This window comes from Rana temporaria, chromosome 5, assembly GCF_905171775.1.
Source record: "Rana temporaria chromosome 5, aRanTem1.1, whole genome shotgun sequence".
NCBI classification, from domain to species: Eukaryota; Metazoa; Chordata; class Amphibia; order Anura; family Ranidae; genus Rana; species Rana temporaria.
Genome location: NC_053493.1, coordinates 360,500,958 through 360,524,296, shown reverse-complemented (window position 1 = coordinate 360,524,296; position 23,339 = coordinate 360,500,958). Strand labels below are relative to the sequence as shown.

Genomic DNA, 23,339 nt, shown 5'->3' with positions numbered 1-23,339 from the left:
GCGAATGAATTTGACCATTCAGATCTGTGCGTTTTGTGCTTGCTGTGTTTGAATAAAAAAAAAAGTTGCGTCCCGGCCCGTGAAATTTCTGTGTTTTTAATACATTTGCTCGTGTAAACACGTCTGCACATGTGTAGAGCCCAGCAGGACCGGCAAGACACATGCGGACGTAAATGCGTATAAATGCGTGTAAGAACATGCACACACGTGCAACCACATCTAATCGCGCCATAATGGATCTGTTTGCAGGAATGATGCCGTGTAAATTATGCCAAAGGACTGTTGATATTTTATTTACTATTTTAATGTATTATTGATATTTACTTAATTATTTTAAATAATGTGATTCTTTTTATCTATAATAAAATAGTGATCCCAGATAGAAATACATTAGATTGTCCTAAAATTGGTACATAAAGTAGTCGTGGCCGAGTGGTTAAGGCGATGGACTAGAAATCCATTGGGGTCTCCCCGCGCAGGTTCAAATCCTGCCGACTACGAACGTTTTTAATTTACGATTTTATTTATGAACGCTGCAAAACGGCCACACCGTGCACGGGACAGGGACGCGGAGGTCAGCAGGGAACAGATGGAGCGCGCTGGATTACAGGTCACTTCATTGACTACTGCGCGTGCGCAGGTTTATAATGCCTTTTGACTCCAGCGGCTTCCTGTAGGCGGTCTCCTAGCAACAAGCTACTGCGCTAGACCCGGGGAGGACTTCTTCATGGCCGATGGTGATTTGGACTCGCTGCTGGACGAGGTAGAGAGGAAATACTGCCGGCCCGAACCTAGGGGCAAAGGAGCGGCGTGCCGGGCGGATGGAGAGCGCGGGAAGGAGTCCAGAAGGTCAGTGTACCTGGAGCATGGGGAACTACAAGGCCCAGGGTTACCGCTCATCACCCCGCTACTGTCCGCAAGTTTACTGCTATAACCCCGCCCAGGCCGCACCTCTTCCTAACCCTATCCAAACAAGGGCGCGCCCCTTTCCTAACCCTACTCAGGTACAGCCATAGTTACGCCCCTTTCCTAACCCCTCCCAGACATATAGGCACACCCCTTCCTAGCCCCACCCAGACGCAGCCATAGGTACGCCCCTTTCTAACCCGATGCAGCCATAGGCACGCCCCTTTCTGACCCCACCCAGACAAGACACAACCATAGGCGCGCCCCTTCCTAACCCCACCAAGACGCAGCCATAGGTGTGCCCTACTCAGACGCAGCCATAGGTGCGCCCCTTCCCAACCCCACCCAGATGCAGCCATAGGTGCGCCCCTTCCTAACCCCACCCAGACGCAGCCATAGACGCGCACCCTTCCTAACGCCACCCAGACGCAGCCATAGGCGCGCCCCTTCCTAACGCCACCCAGACGCAGCCATAGGTACGCCCCTTCGTAACCCCACCCATACGCAGCCATAGGCACGCCTCTTTCTAACCTAGATGCAGCCATAGACACGCCCCTTCCTAACCTCACTCAGACGCAGCCATAGGTACGCCCCTTTCTAACCACCCAAACGCAACCATAGGTACGCCCCTTCCTAACCCCACCCAGACGCAACCATAGGTGCGCCTCTTCCTAACCCCACCCAGACGCAACCATAGGCACGCACCTTCCTAACCCCACCCAGACGCAGCCATAGGTGCGCCCCTTCCTAACCCCACCCAGACGCAGCCATAGGTGCGCCCCTTCCTAACCCCACCCAGACGCAGCCATAGGTGCGCCCCTTCCCAACCCCTCCCAGACGCAGCCATAGGTGCGCATCTTCCTGACCCCTCCCTGACGCAGCCTCTCATGCCTCTTTCTAACCCAGATGCAGCCATAGATACGCCCCTTCCTAACCCCACCTAGACGCAGCCATAGGTGCGCCCCTTCCTAACCCTACCGAGACGCAGCTATAGGTGCGCACCTTCCTAACCCCACCCAGACGCAGCCATTGTTATTTTATTTGTTTATTAGTTTTGACCATTTTATTTTATTTATTTTTACATTTTTATTTTTCATTATTTAAAAAAAAAAAAAATTAGATGCCGTGTTGGCGGTCTTTGGTGAGATATTAGGGGTCTAAACAGACCTCTAAAGTTTCACCTTTGAGACAGAGAAAGGAGACTGAAGACACAGCCCTCAATCTCCATCTCTGCCGTCTCAGCTGCACAGAATAAGTGAGCAGGAATAGTTCTGTACATTTGAAGCATAGTAAACACAATTTATTATGCCTCAGGTATGAATGAACAGAGTCAGTGAGTGATACGGATCGCTGACTCTAATCATTAAGACAAGGAAAGGGCCCTTTCCCCTCTCTCCTCCCTGACACATACCCCACAGCAGTTGGCAGGAGACGAAAGGGGGAAGCCGGCAGCACTGTGGGGAATGAAGGAGTACACAGGGGCCTGGGGGCAGCAGGAGGTAGATAGGAGGGGCCAGTGCTAGGAGGTCATCTAGTGCCCAGTGTGTCTAAACCGGATTTTCCTAGGGGAGGGGCCTATGGCAGAACGCCAGGGCCCAGTCATAACTGCGACCCTGGTAGTTCCGCCACTGCCACACCCTTTCCTAACCCTATCACAGGCACAGCCCAGGGTACACCCCTTCCTAACTCCACCTAGGCCATAGCCCTTTCTAACACAGCCCGGAGAAACACACACCCAGCCCAGGCCACCCCTCTTCCTGTGATATAAATCCAAGGAAAGATCCAAGCTTAGGCACCAACCATCTAACAGTATGCGTTAAAACAGGGATTTAGTCTGCATACATTTTAAAACACATGCGTAAGCCACAGAGCCTCGTCACGGCACCCTGGTATCTGTAGTCCTATCGCTAATTATGAGTGACTCCACAATGGAAGCACATGCATTCTGATAGGTGGAGGTCAGGTGGACTGAAGGGAGCCACCCCTTCTTAAAGGTACAGGGGCACACTGAACACCCTGCACAAGGTGTCAGTGCGTTGCCAGACTAAATGCCTGTTTTAACGCATAGTGTTAGATAGATTGATGCGGTTGTCAGCGGGCTGGTCGTGAGTACGTTTAGATCTTTCCTTGGATTTATCCTTGGCCTTGTTTATATCATATTTTGCCTTCCAATGCTACTTGCTGAAATGGCCAGTTGTAGGTGGGGGTAGTGGACACCTTTTTTGCACACCTCTTTCTAACCACATCCAGACAAGGGCATGCCCTTTCCTAACCCCACCCAGACACAACCATAGGCATGCCCCTTCCTAACCCCACCCAGACACAGTCCAGGCCACACCCCTTCTACCATCCATGCCACACCCCTTCCTAGCCCTCACACAGGCACAGCCCATAGTACACCCCTTCCTAACCCCATCTAGGCCATACCCCTTTCTAGCCCAGACAAGCACACACACACTCAGTCCAGGCCACACCTCTTCCTAACCCCATCCAGGAAAGATCACGCCCCTTCTTAACCCCACACAGACACAGCTATAGGCCCCCTCTTCCTAACCCCACCCAGACGCAGTCCAGACCACACCCCCCACAGCATGTTTTTACTGACAAAACATAGATAATTTACTGGCGGAGCACCCAATAAGAGGAGGATTCAGGCTGCTATGAGAAAATCCACTGAAACCGAGCAGGTTAGTATAACATGTTTGTTATTTTTATGGGGAAAAAAACAAAACTTTACAAAATTTACTTTAATTCAAACGAATCTGTGCCGCTCGCTTCTGTGCGAATCTATGCTTTCTATGCTTCAGTGCTTAATACAAATAAAACTAATCTGTGCAGCTCACTAACCTTTCAGCGCTTTTTCTGGGTCTTGGAGACACCAGAAATTACATCACGGGCTCCTCCCAATGTGTTGCGTCACTAGTCACGTGACTTCCTCAGGGTGGCCCCTGAGATTACCAAGCTGCACAGATTAATTTTGTTTTTTTTTATGCTGTTATACATTATGGTTTAAGTGTGAGCGTAACTATGATGGATTTTTAATAAACTAAGAAGGTTTTTACATATTGCACGATGAGAAGTCTTTCTTTTTATTTGAGCATTTCTGTGGAAGAAGCCATATCCCATGAAATAGGGCAGTTATAGCCGGAAAAGGACCAGAGGGGCTTACATCTGATTATTTATTTTTTTGATAGAGTAAGGGAGTGTCTCCTGTCAGTTTTGTTTTTTTGGTATCTGTGTCTCCATGGGGAGATTTCCCTGAAATCTGAAAATTTGTCTGGGCAGGAAGGGGGTGGAAGGGCCCGGTATTGAAGTGGTTAATTGATGTAGATTGAAATGTATACAATTACCTGGAAGTGTTCCTAAAGTCCATGGATGGTGTGAGGGGTGAGGAAATTGGATGAGCTGGGTGGAAATGTTTGCTCCATGCTATGTACTGATAATCAGAATAATCTACATACAGGCCCATATCAAGGTGATTTGCCCCTGAATAGATTCTAAGGTAGGATCTCTGATTATTTGCAGGTGGAAGACCTCCGATGCGAATGTATCCACCGATGAGGAAGACGTTGATGACCTGATTGAAAATATACTTGATGTTCACATACACGGAGACACCAAGGTGCATATTATAGGGATCACTTTTCTCAGTTATATGTATTGAAGAATGTAACTGTAATTATTGTTTGTAGTCAAGAAGTGGAAATCAACGTTGGCAACATGTCTTCCTTCTCCATTCAGCTTTCTGAACTAAATCTGAATGCAAAAAAATGTGTTCACGATATAATTTATTCAAGTTATATACTTATAAATATTCATTAAAAGAGAAGCATGGCCAAAGCTTGTTTGGTCATACATTTCATTAGAGTCACAGGGGTGCACTTACTAAAACCAAAGCCTGCTGTTGGTTGATGTCACAGAGCCTTTCCAGAATCTGGAAGGATCCCAAGATTATTGTCAGGATCCACCCAGACTCCTGACTGGCAGCTAGCTTAGCCTCTTAGTGCCCCACTAAGTGCATTAACCAATGACCCCCTCTCCTGCCTGGTGCTCCAGAGAGCGCTGGATGGGAAGAGCAGACAGCGGTGACTAATAGTCACGGCTTTGTGCTCTGAGCGAATGAGAGCTGAGTGATCAGCGATCATGTGATCGCTCAGTTCTTGGGCTTAGAGGCGTCGAGGGACATAGAGGTGAATATAAATGTTTGTTTGAGTACCCCACACTTCTCCTTTATTGAAACTACTTGGCTCATGTACGCAGGACTTTGATTTGATTTAAAAAAGTCATCTAATTATCAAATTGAGTCCACCTGAGTGTAATTTAATCTAATTATAAATACAGCTGTTCTGTGAAGACCTCAGAGGTTTGTTAGAGAACCTTAGTGAACAAACCGCATCATGAAGGCCAAGGAGCACACCAGGCAGGTCAGGGATAAAGTTGTGAAAAAGTTTAACGCAGGGTTAGGTTATAATAAAATATCCCAAGCTTTGAATATCTCACAGACACTGTTCAATACGTCATCCGAAAATGGAAAGAGTATGGCACAACTGCAAACCTACCAAGACATGGCCATCAACCTAAACTGACAGGCCGGGCAAGGAGAGCATTAATCAGAGAAGCAGCCAAGAGGCCCATGGTAACTCTGGAGGATCTTTTTTTCTAGAACTGGAACTGCAAGCACTGGTGTGAACTATGCCATTAAAAAACATATATAACCTACTTTCCATGCGTTTTGGATGCAGAAACCAAACTGGACTGCATGTGGTGTGAACTGGCCCTAAGGGAAAACTTTGCACAACTTTCTGGATTCCCTGCATTCTTTGCAACTCCTCCTTTTGTTGTTTACTTTAAATTTATAAGGACTCAATATCCCATGGTACCTTGCGAAATGCAAAGCTGGGATTCCTGTACTGACTCCGCCTCCTGAAACTCCTCATCTCAGCTTCTCTGTAGTTCAGAAGGCAGGCTCTGTGATTTGTGTGACACAGCAATGTCTACACACAGGGCATAGTGAATACATGTTACATAATTCAATAAAGGCCCAGATTCAAGAAGCTATTGCGCCCGCGCAACCATAGGTTGCGCGGCGCAATAGCTGTTTTGCTCCCGCGTAGCGAATGCCCCTGATTCAGGAACATCGCTACGCGGACTGCAGCCTAGGATATGACAGACATAAGCCTCCTTATGCCTTCATATCTCAGGCTGCATTCTTGCGTTGGCCGCTAGGTGGCGCGGCCATTGTGATCGGCGTATAGTATGCAAATTGCATACTACCACCGATTCACAAAAGTTGCGCGGGCCCTGCGCACGCAAGGTACGGAGTTTCCGTACGGCGACTTTAGCGTAAGGCTGCTCCTACTCATAGTAGGCGCAGCCAATGCTAAAGTATAGCCACCCTTCCCGCTCGTGAAATTTGAATTCAACGTCGTTTACGTAAGTGATTCGTGAATGGCGCTGGACGCCATTCACGTTCACTTAGAAGCAAATGACGTCCTTGCGACGTCATTTGCCGCAATGCACGTCGGGAAAGTTTCCCGACGGAGCATGCGCTGTTCGCTCGGCACGGGAGCGCGCCTAATTTAAATGATTCCCGCCCCGGCGGAATCATTTACATTAGGCGCCCTTACGCAGGGCAAATTAGCATAGCGCCTGCGCAATTTACGGAGCTACTGCTCCGTGAATCGCGGGCAAATCGAAATATTTGCGTGGGCGCAGAGGAAAATCTTTGCCCTTTGCCCACGCAAATATTGCGCGGATCTACCTGAATCTGGGCCAAAGTGTATGTGTGTTAGGAACTTCACAAAGTACATGTATAAACTTCAAGATACCGTATTTATCGCGGTATAACGCGCTCCCGCGTATACCGCGCACCCCTAAAGTGGCCCCCAATCCTGTGGAAAAAAAGTTTTTTTGGTACTTACAGTTTTGGTGTCTTGCGCGGCGTCCATCGGCGGCCTCGTCGGGTCCGGCGTCCTTCTGCGGCTTCGGGTGTCCTCTTCGGCGGGTCCGGCATCCTTCTGCGGCTTCGGGTGTCCTTCTGCGGCTTCGGGTGTCCTTCTGCGGCGGGTCCGGTGTCCTCTGCGGCGGGTCCGGCGTCCTTCTGCGGCGTCCTCCCCGCTCGTTTTCCGCGCCGAGTTTGAATACTGCGCCGACATATACAGAGTGCAGTACACTCGTGTATTGTCGGCAATGCTCGGCTACCCGCGCTGACGTCCTGTACGTCCAGGACGTGAGCGCGGAAGGAGCCGAGACTGGCCGACTATACCCGAGTGTACTGCACTCTGTATATGTCGGCGCAGTATTCAAAACTCGGCGCGGGAAAGCGGGTATCGGCGTATAATGCGCACCCACGATTTTGCACCTGATTTTCAGGACAAAAAAGTGCACGGTATACGCCGATAAATACGGTAGTTAAAGTGGTTGTAAAGTCATTGTGCATTATTGATGGAAACCCCTCTGTTACAACAAGAAATACAGTGCAGTATCTGTTTAAAATTATGCAGCTAAATATCCTGTGGGAGGGGCTGCGATTCCTCTCTGACGTCAGCCGGGAGGAGAGGAGGAGAGCGGCGAGAGGTCATGTGACCGCACATTGGCACTAAGTCCTGTATTTAGCTTCTTAAAAAAAAAAGAACAAACACAGATATTGTACTGTATATCTTGCTATAACAGAGGGGCTTCCAGTAATTAAGCACAATGACTTTACAGCAACACGATATAGCGGGAGGGGCGGGGAGCAGATCAGCTCTCACATCGCTGAGCTGTCAGGCAGGGAGGGAAGGAGGAGAGAGACTGTGGGATGATGTAAACTGACCAAGATATCCTGGATCAGCAGCCATGATTACCACAGTCAACACACTTAGGGACACAGGGACAAGCAGGATCAACCAGGTATTTTACAGCATACAGAGGGAATAGAGGGTAAATCTCCCAATGGGGGGCACTAGTTCTGGTGTTACGTGGGGGTCCCTATAGAATTGCCTTAATTTGTAGGGATTTCCTCTCACTTCCTGTTTTGACTATGGGACAGGAAATTAAGGGAAATCTGCACAATGGGAGAGAGATGGCAAAAAAAAAAAAAAAAAATCTGACGGGGTTATAATTTTAACACTCTCTTGCTCTATTCCAGGGGTCTCCAAACTGCGGCCTGAGGGCCAGATGTGGCCCTTTGTTAGCCTTTATCCGGCCCTCGGGCACTATCCCTCTCACTGATATGAGGTACTATTCCTTCCACTGACACCAACAAGGAGGCACTATTTCTTCCAATGATACCAATGATGGGATACTATTCCTCCTACTAATAGGGGCACTACTCCTCCTCTTACTGACCACCAACCCTGAGGCCATATTTATTCTCAATGATGCCAAGCCCAGGACATTTTCTGCCCCCGCTGGCCACAGCCTGGCCCTTCTAAAGCTTGAAGACAATAAACTGGCCCTTCGATTGAAAAGTTTGGCAACCCCTGCTCTATCCTAAATGAAAAAAAAAGTGCATATACCATATAAAATGCGATGTTTGATTTACTGACCAGTTACAGCAGGATAACATGTATTATTTCTGTTTTAGGCACATAGGACAAAACCTTTGAATCAGAAGACTAGTAAAATAGCCAATCAACCACACAGTAAAAAGTGAGTAAAATTTTGATTATTACTTATGTAAAAGATACTGAAGTCTTATGCCGCGTACACACGACCATTTTTAATGTTATGGAAAAAACAAAGGGCCAGATTCTCAAAGGCGTTACGATGGCGCAACACCATTAGCGCCGTCGTAACTCCTCATCTGGCCCCGGGTATCTATGCAAAAGATTCTTAGAATCAGTTGCGCATAGATACCCATTAGATCTGACAGGCGTAAGGCTGTTACGCTGTCAGATCTTAAAAGTAATTTTTTTTCCCGCCGCTAGGTGTCGCATCGTCGTTTTCCCCGTCGTCTATGCAAATGAGGTAAGTACGCGAGATTCCCGAACCTACGCGCATCCGACGCTGAGAATTTACGTTGTTTCCGTAGTGTACGCGATGCGTAAGGTTGCCCCTGCTATTAGCAGGGGCAACCAATGTTAACTATGGCCGTCGTTCCCGCGTCGAAGTTTAAAAAAAATACGTAGTTTGCGTAAGACGTCCGTGAATGGCACTGGACGCCATTTACGTAAACGTCTAAGCAAATGACGTCGGGGCGACGTCATTTAGCGCAATGCACGTCGGGTAATTTACCCGACGGAGCATGCGCAGTACGCTCGGCGCGGGAGCGCGCCTAATTTAAATGGTGCCCGCCCGATTTGAATTGGGCGGGCTTGCGCCGAGCGAATTAACGATACACCGCCGCAAGTTTACAGGTAAGTGTTCTGAGAATCAGGATGTAAACCTGTAAACCTGCGGCGGTGTAGCGTACAGCACATACATTACGCTGCCCAGGAGCAACGTTAATGTATGAGAATCTGGGCCAAAGTTTTTCTCGATGTGATTCTTGTCAAGCTTGCTCGAGCAAAGCGCAGGTACGTACAACACGTACACCGGCACTATAAAGGGGAAGTTCCATTCGATTGGCGACACCCTTTGGGCTGATTATGCAAATTTCCCTTCTCATTCTCATGCTTCTGAGCATGCACGTTTTTTCCCCGTCGTTAAAGCTTACACATGACCGTTTTTCACAACGAGAAAAAATAGAGCATGTTCTAAATTTTTAATTCCCATTTTTCACATTGAGAAAAATGCTCTGGAGCCTACACACAATTGGTTTTAATGACCAATTAAAAAAATCTTCCAGAGCTGAAGTTGTTAAAGAATGTTGTTCAGCCCTTGACTCTCTTTCTTGAGGCCCCCACATATACATACGTCCATACAAATGTAAACGCATATGGGGCGCCTGACGCATGAAAGTGTTGAAAAAAAAAAAAAAGAAAGTGTCGATTGCAATACAATTGTTACATATCGCCACACACGCTGGAGTGAGAGCAATATTTCTAGCACCAGAACTCCTCCATAACACTAAACTGATGACCTATAGGGGCTTTTAAATCGTAAGAAATACAGGGTATTGAAGTTCCTCACCATTTCACGGGTGTATTTAAATTTAAGGTTTGGTATGTTGGGTATCTATTTACCTGGTGTAACCTTGTCTTTTATATTTTTTCCAAAAATGTGGGTAGTTTATTGCATTTGTTTGCCCTAGAATTCACGTTTTTTATTAAAATCTAGCATTTCCTAGACCTTTAACGTGAGATAAAAACCTGAAACTACCACTATTTTATTCTCTAGGGTGTCTGCTTTCAGAAAACAAATAATCTTTGGTGGTTTTGTGTAATCTTAAGGCCTAAAATATTTTTTAAATGTGTGTACAAAATTCAAAAATGGCTCTGACAGCGAAAAGGTTAAGCTTTAGTAGGCTTTCAACAAGCTTCAAGAAGTTCTGTAGCCTGTTAGCAGCTAATTAAAGTGGCAGTCAGCACTCGCATTAGGAACGGAGGGTTACTGAACGTGTCAAAAAAGGCTGGTGAAAGCTCTGCAAATGCTTTGTCAAGGCTTGCTGTTACACTGCTTTTATACAAGCTGAAGCACATGTGAAACTGGGTTTAGCTGGAGTTCTGCTTTCATTTGTTAGCCTAAGACCCCTTTCACATTGAGGATTTTCTCAGGCAGTTTAGCGCTAAAAATAGCACCTAAATACCGCCTGAAAAACTAAATTCTCAATGTGAAAGCCCGAGTGCTTTCACACTGAGGTGATGCGCTGGCGGGACCGCTCCAAAAGTCCTGCCAGGAGCATCTTTGGAGCGGTGAGAGGCCAGGGCGGTGTGTTTACCGCTCCTCCACCGCTCCTTCCCATTGAAAACAATGAGATATCGCGATAATACTGCCGGCAATGCGCCTCTGTAGAGTTGCATTGCCGGCAGTATTAACCCTTTTTCGGCCGCTAGCGGCCAAATACTGCTAGCACAGTGGTCCTCAACCTGGGGGTCGGGAACCAGATCCTGGGCTGTTACCGAAGCCCGCACCACTCTCTCTCCCAGCCTTTTTGCGGCTGCACACTCACTGTTTTTGCAGCCGCCCATTCAGTTCACAGCATGGCTGGGGGGCAGAGACTAGAGGTCAGCTGACTGGTGAGGAATGTGAAGTGGGAGGGGCTGGAGGAGACCCTATCTCCTGATTTCAACATAGGTGTCGCTGCTACGAGACACCACAAAGTCGGAGAAACAGTGAAGCTGGAAACAGTGAGTAACACTACCTGTGATTATAATGGCCATTAAAAGTCCCCACTACAGTACTCAGATCAGCAGATGACCATGATCAGGAGCACCTAAGTTGGCCAATCAGAACTCCCCGCAGCACTGCCACTCATCCCAAACCCCCCCCCCGCCAGAACTGCCGTTCACCCATACCCCCCACCTACCCACCAAGGAGTAAGAGAAGGAAATAAAATAGAGAATACATGAAAGGGAGAGGAACAAATAAAAAAGGGAGAGAAAGAGCAAGAAAGACAGCTGGAGACGGATGGGGGTAAAAAAACAAGAAATTAGGATAAAGAGAGATAAAAGGGAAAGAAAGGAGAACATAGAGGGCCAGATTCAGATACATTGTAGTATCTGTCGGCACGGCGTAACGTATCTCATATACGGTACGCCGCCGTACCTTAGAGCGCAAGTTCCGTATGCAGAAAGAACTTGCGCCCTTAGTTACGGCGGCGTAACGTATGTGTGTCGGCGTAAGCCCGCCTAATTCAAATGGGGATGATGTGGGCGTGTTTTATGTAAATTCACTGTGACCCCAGGTATTTTACGAATGGCGCATGCGCCGCTCGTGAAAAAATCCCAGTGCGAATGCTCTAAATTACGCCGCAAGTCGTCATTGATTTAGACGTGAACGGAACTTACGTCCAGCCCTATTCACGAACGACTTACGCAAACTACGTAAAATGTTCAAAACTCGACGCGGGAACGACGTCCATACTTAACATTAGCTACGCCTCATAAAGCAGGGGTAACTTTACGCCGAAAAAAGCCTAACGTAAACGACATAAAATGATGCGCCGGACGTACGTTTCTGAATCGGCGTATCTACCTAATGAGCATATTCATTGCGTAACTATACGGAAGCGCCACCTAGCGGCCAGCGTAAATATGCAGCCTAAGATACGACGGTGTAAGACACTTACGCCAGTCGGATCTTAGGGGAATCTATGCGTAACTGATTCTCTGAATCAGTCGCATAGTTACGACCACGCACACTCAGAGATACAACGGCGTATCCGGAGATACGCCGTCGTATCATCTTTCTGAATTTGGTACAGCCTAAAATGTACCATAAGGGTTTTAATACTGTACGAGTGGAAGGGTCTCGTGGGTTAGGGGCTCAAACTACTTGTCTTGCCTTGCGTGCTGACAACCCACACTACGAAAATAATTTTACTGTTAGGGGTCCCCACAACTTGGGAAATTTTATCAAGGGGTCACGGCACTAGGAAGGTTGAGAACCAATGTTCTAGTACATCTAGCACTACCCTCTCCCCAGACTGACAAAGCTGCTGTCCAAAGATGTCTCCATCGTTGCTCTAGTCAAAGCGGTGACACCCTAAGACAAGAAGTGTCTTCCTGGCTTGATCACCAGGTAAAAAAAAAAAGAAAAATGCTTAAAATAAGAAAATAAATGTGGCCACCATTACTAAGGGATTGGTGAGTTGCAATATATTCGATTTTTGTTTTTGGCTTTAATAAAATGATTGTGGCTACTTTAAGAAATGTATAGACTACCAGAAAAAAATACATTGAGCTCAGTTGTGCTTATTGTTATGAATCATGAAATAATTTAGACAAATGAAGATTCCAATTGCATTTCTGTATTGTAGGTGTTGTCCAGTCTACCTTGGTGGGACTATGGTTCCCTTCGGTGTTGGGACAAATATATCTGAACGGTAAGTTTTGTGTCTTACAAATATCATTCGATTTTGTGAAATATAACTTGTATTTGGAGATGGTAAGACTGTAAGAGCCGGTTGACACTGGGGCGACTCGTCAGGCGACTCAGCCGCCTGACAAGTCGCGTCTCATTCTATTCACCAGAACCGTTCTAATAGGAGCGACGCAAGTTGCTCCGACTTAGAAAAAGGTTCCTGTACGACTTTGGGGGCGACTCGGAGCGATTTGCATTGACTTCTAGACAGAAGTCGTTTTGCTAATCGCCTCTGAAGTCGTCTTCAGGACGACTTGCCGAGTCGCCCCCGAAGTCGTGCCGCCCCAGTGTGAACTGGCTCTTATTGTTCTTCAACCACTTCAGCCCCAGAGGATTTGGCAACGATTTTTTTTTTTTTTTATCGTGACTGTGACATTATGGCGGACACATCGGACACTTTTGACGCTACTTTGGGACCATTCAACAGTGCTATAAAAATGCAATGATTACTGTATAAATGTGACTGGCAGTGAAGGCTTTTACTGCTAGGGGGCTAGCACTTCTGGAATGTGTCCTGGTAGTCTCCTTTTCGGCACGTGTCAAGCACAGGTTGCTGAATGGTTTCAACATTTTTGGTGGTTGAGCTCATTCAAGGTCTTCCTGATCGCTCGTCTTTTTCCAGTGCTGATCTTCCGCTCTTGAAGCGTGCATGCCACTCAAAACATCTCAAACGACTCATTGCAGCAATGCCGTAAACTTAAACGTCTCTGTAGCAGATTTACTCAGTTTCGCACAAAATTTTTAGTTTTCTCTTTGTTCTTTGTTCTAACATGATGAACTAGAAAAGATAAAATTTCTGGGGAAATTGTGCGGCGTGGTCTTGTCTCCACCAATACTCCTGACCGGAGACGGTGCCCCTGGAGATGTAAATGTGATCCAACAGTGTGTCGATCCAGTTCGGTCCATTGCCCCATCAAAAACTGCTCCATCAAAAACTACCCCATCAAAACTGCACCATCAAAACTGCACCATCCTATTTGCCCCATCAAAAACTGGTTGCTATGGAGGGTTTCTATGGACTGGTTTCTATGGACTGGTTGCTATGAAGGGTTGCTATGGACTGGTTTCTATGGACTGATGGCTATGGACTGGTTGCTATGGAATGGTTGCTATGGAATGGTTGCTATGGACTGGTTGCTATGGAGGATTACTATGGACTGGTTGCTATGGAGGGTTGCTATGGACTGGTTTCTATGGACTGATGGCTATGGATGGGTTGCTATGGACGGTTGCTATGGACTGGTTGCTTTGGAGGGTTGCTATGGACTGATTGCTATAGACGGTTGCTATGGACTGGTTGCTATGGATTGGTTGCTATGGACGGTTGCTATGGACTGGTTGCTATGGACTGGTTGCTATGGACGGGTTTCTATGGACGGTTGCTATGGAGTGGTTGCTATGGAGTGGTTGCTATGGAGTGGTTGCTATGGAGGGTTGCTATGGACTGGTTGCTATGGTCTGGTTGCTATGGACTGGTTGCTATGTATGGAAGCGCTTAATAGTTAATATCAATTTGTGTGACATTATTGCATCTCACTTAGTATATTGCTTACGGATTAGTCATATTATAAAATATTTAGTAGTGCAGCACTGTTTGTTGGCACATAATTCAAACTTACCTGCAGGCTCATGGTTTTCTACCTAATTTCTACCTTGGCTGTGCCGGAAGACGCGCTCCCATGTGCTGGCCAATCAAAAGGCCAAAAACCCAAAGCACCCAGACAGAAGATGACACCAGCCAGTGAAGCATGTAACCTCCACATCACTGATAGGTGGAGGCGAGTAAAACTGCAGTACCCAGAGGAAACCATGTCCAATGTTACGAATAATCCAAAATAACGAATGCCTCATCTAAATGAATGGAACGTAACAAATTATTAATAATAATAATAATAATAATAAAACATTTTTATTATTATTATTTGTTAGGTTCCATTCGTTTAGAAGAGGCATTCGTTATTTTGGATAATTCGTCATTTCAGATAAATTTGTATTCGTTACGTTCACTAACAGCCAAATTTGAAAGGAAATTCCAATACCTAGAATTTAATAGCTATTCTTATTAGTTAGTTATTATTTTGGATTTTTAAATTTTTCGAGTTTTCAAATTCTCTGATTTCCATTCTTATTTTTGAATTTACGACTTTTCTGAAAAATTTGTTAAACAGTTTTTTGTTAATTCAAATATTTCTGAATTAACAAATTTGTTGAATTTTCGACAAAATGCGAATTCGGAAAAAAAAACAATTGCACATGTCTAAAAACAATCCAACCTTTCACTTTCTTGAACATAGAGGGCCAGATTCTTAAACGAGATACGACGGCGTATCTCTAAGTTGCGCGGTCGTATCTATGCGCCTGATTCTTAGAATCAGTTACGCATAGATTTCCCGTAGATCCGACTGGCGTAACTGTGTTACACCGTCGTATCGTAAATGCATATTTACGCTGGCCACTAGGTGGCGCTTCCGTCGAATTCCGCGTTGAGTATGCAAATTAGCTAGATACGCAAATTCCCGAACGTACGCCCGGCCGACGCAGTAAAGTTACGCCATTTACGTTAGGCTTTTCCCGGCGTATAGTTACCCCTGCTATATGGTGGCGTAAGTGCGGCGTACCAATGTTAAGTATGGCCGTTGTTCCCGCGTCGAAATTTGAAAAAGTTACGTTGTTTGCGCAAGTCATCCGTGAATGGGGCTGGACGTCATTTACGTTCACGTCGAAACCAATGACGTCCTTGCGGCGTACTTTGGAGCAATGCACACTGGGAAATTCCACGGACGGCGCATGCGCCGTTCGGGGAAAACGTCAATCACGTCGGGTCACAGTACATTTACATAAAACACGCCCCCCTGATCCAAATTTGAATTAGGCGGGCTTACGCCGGACGATTTACGCTACGCCGCCGCAACTTACGGAGCAAGTGCTTTGAGAATACAGCACTTGCTCGTCTAAGTTGCGGAGGCGTAACGTAAATCGGATACGTTACGCCGCCGCAAATATACGTGGTTCTATGTGAATCTAGCCCAGAGATTTCTAAAAAATAGAATAAGTGTAAATGTAAAATAAGTGGCAATAGGCACATTTCTCAACACGCTCGGTGAACCATCTGCCCGTCTATGACCAGCTAAATTGCCTTGATAACATTCCCAGTCATTCTCTCCCTGCCTTGTTCGTTATATTCTATTATGACCAGAAGGTGGCACCATTGCAGCATTCACAATGCTTGCTATTACAAAATGTTTTCTTTCTCATACATTAGCTCAGTCTTTTCATTTTGCTCCTTCCATGCAGAGATCAGAGCTTGTGTTTGTTTCAGATGTTCTCTTGAACGTTAATTAATGACTCAAGAAAAAGGTTGTTAATAAGAGCTGGTGATACATTGTTTCCTGTAATAATGATGTTTAATGAAGACACCGTAGTAGCAGTTGTGCCCTCATAAATAATATGACTCATAAAGATTTCCAGCATAAATATTAGACCTATCTACATGGGGATTTCCATGGACCTGCTTGGCCTTTTCAAGCCCATATAATTAATGCGCTCATATGGCTGTTAATGATAGATTGCCTTCCAGCATAACAACCGTTCACACACTGTGTAGTGACGTCGCAGGTTTTGGTTCCAGTTGTGTCACTGTGGGAAAAGAGGCGGGGCTTGTCGTGTTGTAGCTACTTTCATATCATTACTTATGACTTATACTATTTTTATCATACCTTGGGAAAGCTACATGCAAGTTAATAGGGGGCCTATTATAGCATGTGATAATTGATTGTAAGTATGAGTGTTGTCTATTGCATTGCTCTTTTGGCATCAATCCTAATAAAGAATCATTGTAATTTTCTTATAAGTAAGGAGCAGTGCAATACTCTCTAAAAGTGAATCTGTACATTTCCCATACTACTTAAAAGTACAGGTTTGCCCTCAGGGCCGGATTTGCTCTCCCTGCCGCCCCAAGGCCAGGTTCCACAATGCACTCCCTCCCCATCAACCGCCCCCCCCCCCCCCCAAATCAACGGAGAATGTGCGGCACGGTTAGTTCAAATATGTTTTGTTTTGTTTTTTTACTTTTTTATTTGTATTTATTTGTAGCTTGTTGCTTACTTTTTTTAATTTTTGTATCATTTTCTTATTATTTTTCTTATTCTTTACGTTTTTATTTTATTAATTTATTATTTCTTATTATTTATTTATTTTTTATAAAAAAAAAAATTCACTTAACAATTTCCTGTGTGATAGCAATTGGAGGTGACATGTTCTCTTTATTGACCCTGTCACCTCCAAAACAGGAGTCCTAGCACTGTGCTAAAACTCCTGTCACAGCTGAGATGGGAAGAGCACAGCTCTCCCCTCTCACTGTGTACATCGGCAGCAGGGACAGGAGACAGACTAGGTGGCCGGGGGGAGGACGGAGTCCCGGAGACAGAGCCAGCAGAGAGAGGTATGTGGGGTGGGGGGGGGGAGAGGGGAGGACGGACGGGAGCACATATTTTACAAGTGATTTCGGCGACATCGCCGCAATCACTTGTTAACGAGTGAGCGGATTCCCCCACAACTTACTGCCCTTAACTGTATGTTTCGAGCGTCGGGGGACTCCATGCCACTGGAGTCCTGCCGCCCCAAGGCCTGGCCTCAGTGGCCTTGTGGGAAATCCGGGCCTGTTTGCCCTACTAGAGGGATCCTTACATCCCCTGCAGTCTCCTGCCACTCTGATCAACTGCTGGACCATCTGAGAAATACTAGAGTATGGGGGAACATGAAAATCCCCCCCCCTCCACCCAATCACAGGGGGGTGAAGTGGGTGCACACTACAAGCAGGACTTTTGGTGCGCTTGGTGAACATAATAGAAGTCTATGGGAAAGCACAGCTAACCCACACAAAGACCTTAAAGGGGTTGTAAAGGTAAAAAAATGTTTCCCTAAATAGCTTCCTTTACCTTAGTGCAGTCCTCCTTCACTTACCTCATCCTTCCATTTTGCTTTTAAATGTCTTTATTTCTTCTGAGAAATCCTCACTTCCTGTTCTTCTGTCTGTAACTACACACCGTAATGCAAGGCTTTCTCCCTGGTGTGGAGAAAGCCTCTTGAGGGGGGAGGGGGCGAGCGGGAGTATCAGGACACCCACTAACACACAGCTCCTTCCTTTATCTGCAAAGTAGAGTGTGTCCTGACCCTCCTGCTCGCCCCCTCCCCCCTCAAGAGGTTTTCTCCACACCAGGGGAAAAGCCTTGCATTACGGTGGTGAGTTACAGACAGAACAGGAAGTGAGGATTTCTCAGGAGAAATAAGGACATTTAAAAGCAAAATGGAAGGATGAGGAAAGTAAGGGGGACTGCACTAAGGTAAAGGAAGCTATTTAGGGAAAAAAATAATTCCTTTACAATCACTTTAAGTATACTGCGCCACGGCCAAAGTGCAGCAGATCAGTGTGAAACCGTCCAAAGTTTCATGTCTTTTAATATCTTCATAGTCCTTGTATAGCTGAGTAACAGTCACACCCCTCAGTACATGGACTTATATTGCAGAGATAAGGGAAGGGCGCATCACATCAGTTCTGTTACTGAGTAAAACGATAGTGAACAGTGACACTAGAATAAAGTGATAAGATAAAACTGGAATAACCGAGATACACACATTTTATATATATATAAATGTGTGTGGACATGCACACATGAAAGGAATGTTATGTATGTAGTCCATAAATAGTCTGTAATGTTTTTGAATCTGAACCTGGAGGCAGCACCCTTATGCACACTTATGCCGCGTACACACGATCAGAATTTCCGACAACAAAACCGTGGATATTTTTCCTGACAGAATTTGTGTTGCATACACACGGTGACACAAAATTCCGACCATCAAGAACACAGTGACGTACAACATTACAACAAGCCGAGAAAAATTAAGTTGATTCCGTGCATGCATGTTTTTTTGCACGTCGTAATTGCATACAGACGTTTGGAATTTCCGACAGAAAAATTCTGATGGAGCCTACACATGGTCGGAATTTCCAACCAAAAGCTCACATCAGACTTTTCTTGTCGGAATTTCCGATCGCGTGTACGCGGCATTAGAGCGAAGCACTAGACTCCATAAGTGAAATAGAAACAGAGGGGCACCAAACTGAGTACAGTATAAATTGTAGATTTAATGATAAAAACAAGTAGTAACTCACAAATTGGATGAATACAATCAGCAGCAGATTTTATTCATCCAATTTGTGAGTTACTACTTGTTTTTATCATTAAACCTACAATTTATACTGCCCTGAGTTTGGCGCCCCTCTGTTTCTATTTCTGTTACTGAATACATTAGGTAAACCTCTGGAGGACTGCACAGTCATGTTTAGAAACTTTGTACTGTAATACTGAGCTGACTGCATCCTCGCTCAGACATCTGTCCATATCTGCAGCTCAACGCTCTGTGTGCTGCTAATTGTAAACAGTAGTGGCCGTCCAGCCCTATTAAACTAATGTTGGGCTGACATCGATTGCTACTGTTCACATAGTCTGGTTATTCCATCAGCAAGAATCCATAGATTCTTAACCTGCCTGGCGGTCTTCCCGAGTGTGACTCGGGGTGAGATTTTCAGGCTGCGAATGGTTACCCCGAGTCACACTCGGGCATGCCTCGCTCGATGCAGAAAAAAGGTTTTCTTACCTTTTCTCCGCGATCCAGCGTTGAATCCTCGCAGTGCACGGCGGGCGGATGTCCGCTCGATGCTGTGTGTTCCCCTGATTCCCTTCCCTGCGAGCGTCGCGACGCAGGGGGCGGAAGGAGGGGGGGGGGCGGCGGGAAATTCAAACGTATAAAAAGTAAAACAAAGTAAAACACAGTAAAAACACACTGATATCATTGGATAAAATTTTTAAAAAATACAGTGACCTTTGATTGCCCCCCCCAGTGCTTTCCAGTGCCCTGTCTGCAGAATTACTGTATCAGTGTCTGTATATTGCACAGCAATAATGGCAAAGCGCGCCTCTGCATCAAACTTATTATGCGACTTGCTGCCAAACAGCGACAGCGATGCCGAATCCATTGCGGAGGAGCTGAGCGACAGCGACGCGTGGGAAAGTTCATCGTCGGATGCAGAAAGTGATGTGGTTGACGATCCTGCACCTGTGCCCAGCGACGTGCGGACCTGGTGCTCAATTGATTGCGCTACGGAGCACGTAGCGCCCCCTAGGTTTCCGTTCACAGGATCACCTGGAATAAAAGTGGACATAGAGGATGACAATCCCTTAGAATACCTCCGACTATTTTTGACCGATGAGGTGATCGACAAAATTGTTTTGGAGACCAATCGGTATGAAGAACAGCAATCTGCTACCCAGCAGTTATTTTCAAGACGCAGAAAATGGGAGCCTGTGACCAGCGAGGATATATGGAAATTCCTTGGCCTCCTAATTTTGCAGGGAGTGGTGGGAAAACCACTCCAAAAGTGGTACTGGACCACAAATAAATTATTGGCCACACCTTTTTTTGGAACAGTAATGTCCGAATATCGGTTTTCACTTATAATGAAATATTTGCACTTTGCAAATAATGAGGAATTTGACGAACGGTCTCATCCAGCTCCAAAGCTTAAAAAAATTTGGGATATTTACCAAATGGTCCTGCAGAATTTCCAGCGGACCTACATACCTGAGAGGGACATTTCAATAGACGAAAGTCTCATGGCCTACAAAGGTCGCCTAAGCTGGATTCAATTCATTGCGTCTAAGCGCGCTCGCTTTGGGATAAAATCCTTTATGTTATGTGAGTCCAGCTCGGGATATATTTGGAACTCAGTACTTTATACTGGCAAAGGGACCAAATTCTCCCCGAGATTCAGTGATTTTGGGATGGCAACCGCGTCAGTGCTTTCATTGATAGAGCCCTTGCTCAACCAGGGCTACTGTATCACTACGGACAATTTCTATACGTCCCCAGAACTATACGAGTTCCTACTTCTGAATAGGACAGACGCTTATGGGACTGTGAGGCCTAACCGGCGTGACATGCCGTCAGGATTTCCAAACAAAAAGCTCGGGAAAGGACAAGTAGCTGCATGGCAAAAGGGGAAAATGTTGGCTCTGAAGTGGCGGGACAAAAAGGACGTTTCCCTTTTGAGCACGGTCCACAACACCTCGACCGCCATGGTCCATACCAAAGGTGGGAAAGACGTTCTAAAGCCACAGGTGGTGTTGGACTACAACCACACGATGGGAGGTGTGGACAGGGCTGACCAGGCCATGACTTTTTACCCTGCAATGAGAAAGCAGCAAAAAAAATATTATAAAAAGATTTTCCGACATCTTTTGGAGCAATGTCTTTGGAACTCTTTCATCCTGCTCAAAAAAAAAATGTCAGGTCTATCGTCCATGCGGACTTTATGTGGAAGGTGGCTGAACAAATTTTCCTCAAAAACCAAACACCAACGGTGGTAAACCGTTCTGGACGACGGGCTTCTGGGGTTGTAAATCCAGAGCGACTAACTGGTCGACATTTTTTGGAATATGTACCACCCACTCCAAAAAAAGCAGCACCCACACGGATGTGTGTGGTTTGCTGCTCCAAGCGCGACGCCAGCGGAAGGAAAATTCGCAAAGAAACGCGCTACTGTTGTCTCGACTGTGATGTTGGACTTTGCGCCATACCGTGCTTTAAGGATTTCCACACGCGAGACATTTATTGAATTATCATTTTGCACCCCTGTTTGACCCCCCAAAAAATCAGAGTATCTGAATATATTATTTGTTAAAATTTATTGAATAAAAACTATTGTTATTATTAAATTATTATTTGTTATTATTTATTATATTATAATTTATGATTTTGTGTTTCAAACTTTGTCATAGTCTATTAGAGACTCTGGTTTGGACAGATTTAGGTGAGTTATTCCTAAGAATTGCAGGCCTGCAATCTAAAACGCCAAATTTCCATGCAAAATAATGGTACCGCTTTCAGCACCTTTTTTCAGAAAGAATCATACCGCCAGGGAGGTTAATGCAGGAACCTGTCAGCCGCACCAACCTGGCCATGTGAAAGGGACACTGTGAATGGTGTGGTGGTGATCAGGAACACTGTGACTGGTGTGGTGGTGATCAGGGACATTGTGACTGGTGTGGTGGTGATCAGGGACACTGTGACTGGTGTGGTGGTGATCAGGGACACTGTGACTGGTGTGGTGGTGATCAGGGACACTGTGACTGGTGTGGTGGTGATCAGGGGCACTGTGACTGGTATGGTGGTGATCAGGGACACTGTGACTGGTGTGGTGGTAATCAGGGACACTGTGACTGGTGTGGTGGTGATTAGGGACACTGAGTGGGTGGCGGTAATTAAGAACCGTATAATAAAAAATAAAGTCTTACAATTTTTTATATATATATAATGTCACCAGCGTAGTGCAGTGTCACCATAGTGAGACTGCACTACTCTGGGAAGTCTACAGGTGTTTTGCCTGTAGAAGCAGCTCAATGTCATCCAATGTTGCTATTCCCTTTAGGACGATTACAGACATATTTTGAGCTCAGAGAGGCAGGAAAAAGGCAGGAAAAAAAAAACTTCTGGTTTGCGTTTCAGGCAGAAAAAATGCTAAACTCTCCTAAACTGTGTACAAAAAAACGTGTGAATGTTTTTGTTCTGCCAAGGGAACTGGCGTTTTTTTCAGTCCAGTGTGCATGGAGGCTAACAGCAATAATTTTAACTGTCATGAATGGCTTTTATTCATGACTCTTGTGTTGCACTTTTTTACAATTGTGATGCTGCACATAGAGCTCTCTGCATGTACCTTTTAGATAGTCTTCCCAGGGTGACCAGTGACCAATGGAATTGTTGACTTTGGGCCAGATCCACATACATGTAGATCGGCGCAGCATATCAGAGATGCACTACGCCGCCGTACCTTACCTGGCGCATTTTTGAATCCTCAGCGAGTTTGCGCCGTAAGTTACGGCGGCGTAGTGTATTTCTGGCGGCGGATTTGAAATTGGGCGGGTTGGGGGCGGGTTTCATTTAAATGAAGCACGTCCCCGTGCCGAATGAACTGCGCATGTGCCGTCCCGAAAGTTCCCGCCGTGCATTGCGCTAAATGACGTCGCTTTTTTAACTTAGCCGTGAGTTACGTCCATCCCTATTCGCGGACGACTTACGCAAATAATAAAAAAAATTCAAATTTCAACGCGGGAAAGAAGACCATACTTAACATGGCAATTCTATGTATACGCCGAAAAATACCAGCTTTAACTATACGCCGGAAAAAGCCAACTACAGACGACGTTAGAAAATGCGACGGCCGAGTTGGAAACCCGAAAAGAACGCCCCCAGAGCGGAGTAGAGATGTCATAATAAGGTTCCGATATTATGAAGACAGGGAAGAAATCTGGAAGAAGCTGAGGGGATATCCCCCTTTAGTTTTTGAAGGGGTTAATCTTCAGATCTTCACTGACGTGGCCCCTGAAACCTTGGCAAGAAGATGGCTGTTAAAACCGCTTTTGAAACAG

The 23,339-nt window shown here is 45.8% G+C and overlaps 1 protein-coding gene and 1 non-coding gene across 3 annotated transcripts in view; both read left to right on the top strand.

Moving 5' to 3' along the window:
- The first annotated feature begins 418 nt into the window (after positions 1 to 418).
- On the top strand, positions 419 to 500 carry TRNAS-AGA. Its single transcript has one exon. It is a non-coding gene; the product is annotated as a tRNA-Ser (tRNA).
- Positions 501 to 629: 129 nt separating this feature from the next.
- Positions 630 to 23,339, top strand: part of C5H8orf37 (chromosome 5 C8orf37 homolog) — a 35,532-nt gene continuing 12,822 nt past the window's right edge. The window contains exons 1-4 of one of the 2 annotated variants that reach the window (XM_040354733.1): positions 630 to 912; positions 4,432 to 4,528; positions 8,474 to 8,538; positions 12,749 to 12,814. In XM_040354733.1, coding sequence (XP_040210667.1) covers positions 728 to 912; positions 4,432 to 4,528; positions 8,474 to 8,538; positions 12,749 to 12,814 — 413 coding nt within the window. In that variant the 5' untranslated portion in view covers positions 630 to 727. The remainder of the gene's footprint in view (positions 913 to 4,431; positions 4,529 to 8,473; positions 8,539 to 12,748; positions 12,815 to 23,339) is intronic. The other variant, XM_040354734.1, reaches the window with a different exon arrangement.